The sequence below is a fragment of the Microtus ochrogaster genome, chromosome 18, assembly GCF_000317375.1.
Source record: "Microtus ochrogaster isolate Prairie Vole_2 chromosome 18, MicOch1.0, whole genome shotgun sequence".
Lineage (NCBI taxonomy): Eukaryota > Metazoa > Chordata > Mammalia > Rodentia > Cricetidae > Microtus > Microtus ochrogaster.
In genome coordinates, this window is record NC_022020.1 from 61635485 (window position 1) to 61639237 (window position 3753).

Below are 3753 nucleotides of genomic sequence, written 5' to 3' on the forward strand. Positions count from 1 at the left end.
GACGGTCGCAGTTCCCGGCGTGATTCGGCCCGCTGTCCTCCGCCGCCACCCGCTGTCCTCCGCCGCCACCCGCTGTCCTCCGCCGCCACCCGCTGTCCTCCGCCACCACCCGCTGTCCTCCGCGTCCAGCCCTCGGCGCCGGCATGACGGGCTCGCTGTTCAAGGCAAACTTCTGGGTGAGTGAGCGCACGCGGGAGCGAGCTCAGGGTGTGCGCCTCTACCCGGCGAATCTGTTCCTCGGGCCGCGCTGAGTCCGGAGCGCGCCCTCCCCAGAACACCTGGGACCTGACGTCACCCCTGGTTCTCACGCTTGAAAACTGAAGCCCTAAAGGAGGGAACCGGCAGGCCCCCCCGGTGCCGAGTCCCGCAGACCTGGGAGAACCGGGACATGGGCGTGTGAGCAATCACGCTGGGGTTCTCGGCTGGAGCTTTGCCCTGCCTGGCAGTCCCGTTTTCTGATTTCCCTCCCAGGCCCCAGAGCACCCCCGGAAAGCCATCGCGCGTGTGAGAGCTGGTAGTTCCTAGGTACCAGGTCTTCTTCCCGCTTCATTTAGTCATCCTTTTCTCATACCGTTACCCTGGAACTACCTACCCTCCAAGGGTCAATTTTCCCCTTGGAGGAAGCACCGTTGTAGTTTTAAGGCAGGGTAAGACACTGACCCAGACCTTTTTCTAGGACCCTGACTGTTCCTCCTTTAAGCTAAGAGTTGCCTACCACACCATTCTTCTGCTGTGGCCCCAGCGACGACAGTTAGAGCCTATCGTGTTCCTTTTGCTTGAGGTTGTGAGGTCCTTTTGGGGCCCTGACGGGAAGGCAAAGGGCTGGGTTAGCGTTACAAGGGTTAGCAACCTTCTACTTGGTCCTCATAGGAAGCCTGGCGAATCTCCAGACTTTTTATACTGTGGGGAAAAGGACAGACCTATATGCATTCACAGTAGAGTGATTATTTTTTGACCAACAGTTGAGGTACAGAGGCTTATGCGGATGGTGTGTTCGCACAGTCCCGGGGATGCCTGCAGCACATCTGGCCCTGGAGCAGGCTTTAGTCAAAGTGTTCAGGAAAAGATTGCGGTTGCCCTTTGACTCTGGATAATCTTAGCTTGCCTTCAGTTAAGGACCCAGGACCCTTCTCCACCAGTCCCAGAACCCAGAAATAAGAGCCATGGTTTCTTTCCTTTTCTTCTAAGTCACCTAAAAACCCAGAGCTGGACGCTGTTGGCTCACACCTACCATCCCAGCACCCGGGAGGCTGTGCGGTCATCCTTAGAAGCCCTTGGCAGCCTCCAGCAGTCCCATGGGCATCCTGACAGGAATGGATAGGAAGAGGGGCAGAGTGGAGTCTGAGTTGAGACCTGGGTGAAGGTCTAGGGGTAGTGGTGGTAGTGGTGGTGATGTATGTGTGGGGGTGGGGTTTCTGGTCTGCTTTCAAAAGCTACCTGTGGTCCCAGTAACACTTTGCCAAGGTGTTGTCCATCTCTAGATCCTGCAGTTGTTTGATTCAAATAATGAAAATGACTGTATTGTTTCCTGTGCGGATTATTAGATTCTTTAAATGCTAAACCTCCCAGTTGCCCTTGGAGGGAACTGACTCACCGTGGTATTTTGCTGATGAGGAAACTGAGTGACGGAGTTTAAGCAACATTCTCAAGGCCCTAGAGCTGATGAATAGTGGCCCAGAGCTCTGCATGAACTAACTGCTCCCCAACGTGTCTCCAGGGGCGTGGCACTGAGAGTGAGCCAGCCCCTCCAGTGCGTGTGGGACATGTCAGGCCACCGTGTTCGTGAGAGTCTTCCTTTCTCCTGCAGCGGGTCAGGAGTTCTTGGCAGGTAGACAAGATCTGACCGTCAGTGAAATCCTCAACATCAGCTTGCATGCTTGCATTGTGTATACCTTAGTTGAGGCACATGGGACTTGCATGCTTGCATTGTGCATACCTCAGTTGGGGCACATGGGACTCGCGGGGCATCAGAACCTGGGAGAAAGGGCACAGAGGGAGCTGTTAGGAGAAAGGCCACTTGCCAAGGAGTCATGCTTTTTAGGGAACAGGGACAAAGACTTGACCGAGTTGAGGTTGGAACAGTGACCGTGTTTCATGGACGAGACACTTGTGACTGGATGAGGCAGGGAAGTTTGAAAACATAAGCAGGCACTGACTCCCTGGTTTAATATTTGCTCTATATAAAGTGCTCTCTAGGAGAGATGGCTCAGCAGTTAGGAGCACTGGGCTGCTCTTCTAGGGGCCCGGGTTCAATTCCCAGGACCCACATGGCATCTCAGAGCTGTCTGTAACTCCAGTTCCAGGGCATCTGACGGCTTACACAGATAAGCATGCAGGCAAAACACCGGTGCCCATAGACTGAAAATGAAGTGCCCTCTGGCAGGTGTGGCATTTGCTGGGGTTCAGTCTGTCACCAGCTTTACTGGAGCAATAGATATCTCCTGAGGGAGGGAGGTAGAAAGGGAAGGTGCCTTTTTTTTTCTTTTGGTTTTTCAAGATTGGTTTCTCTGTGTAGCCCTGGCTGTCCTGGAACTAGTTCTGTAGACCAGGCTGATCTCAAGCTCATAGAGATCTGCCTGCCTCCCAAGTGCTGAGATTAAAGGCATGTATCAGTACTGCCTGGCCTTTTTTTTTTTTTTGTTGTTGTTGTTGTTGTTGAGAGGGAAGGTTTTGGCTGTAGGTGTTTTTTTTTTAAATACTTATTTATTATGTATACAATATTCTGTCTGTGTGTATGCCTGCAGGCCAGAAAAGGGCACCAGACTCCATTACAGATGGTTGTGAGCCACCATGTTGTTGCTGGGAATTGAACTCAGGACCTTTGGAAGAACATACAGTGCTCTTAACCTCTGAGCCATCTCTCCAGGCTGTAGGTGTTTGACCTCAAGAATATATAGGGGAGGGCTGACTGTGGCAGCACGCGTCTATAATTCCAGGAGTCTGAGGCAGGAGGATTGAAAGTTCAAGGCTAAACTGGGCTATACAGCCGGACTCTGTCAGGAATATAGGGGAGGGAGGGTCCTGGGAATGCAGAGTAGTTGTCTGGTGCCAAGGAAACTGAATTGGGAAGTCTGTTCCAGGGTGGAGGTCATGGACTGGGAAGGGAGGCAGATATAGAAACCACAGAGATAGATAAAATTAAAGCCATAGGCTAGGTTAGTCAGCTGCGGGTCAGCAGCTGAAGCAAGGAGAGGGGCCTAGAGCTTTTGTGGAAGGGGAACTGGAGAATGAGGTGGGGGGGGTGTCCTGAAGGAGGAAGTCAGCAGGAGGAACTGGTTTGTGGAGGCAGAAGTGACAATGAACAATATTTAGTCAGGTGTTACACCTGTAGAGGCCTGAGTACAAAGCTCTCTCTGCCCCAGGCCTCTCTTGGAAAGTCCAAGCTCACCCTATAGTTTCAGGCTCACCATGCAACTTCAGGTTTGCCCGGCAGTTCCAGGCTTGTCCCACAGCTCCAGGCTCACTTGATAGCTCCAGGCTCACCCCACAACTCCAGGCTCACCCCACAGCTCCCTTACCCCACAACTCCAGGCTCACCCACACCTCCAGGTTTGCCCCACAGCTCTGGGCTCACCCCTCAGCTCCATGCTCACCCCGCACGTACCCCACAGCTCCAGGCTTACCCCACAGCTCCAGGCTCACCCAGCAGCTTCAGGGTCGCCCTTTATTTCCAGGCTTGCCCCACAACTCCAGGCTCATCCCACAGCTCTAGGCTCACCCCACAACTCCAGGCTCACCCCACAACTCCAGGCT

The 3753-nt window shown here is 53.5% G+C and overlaps 1 protein-coding gene across 1 annotated transcript in view; it reads left to right on the forward strand.

Moving 5' to 3' along the window:
* The window catches only part of Pstpip2 (proline-serine-threonine phosphatase interacting protein 2), a 66141-nt gene continuing 62388 nt past the window's right edge, over positions 1-3753 (forward strand). The window contains exon 1 of the mRNA XM_005356412.3: positions 1-176. Coding sequence (XP_005356469.1) covers positions 144-176 — 33 coding nt within the window. The 5' untranslated portion in view covers positions 1-143. The remainder of the gene's footprint in view (positions 177-3753) is intronic.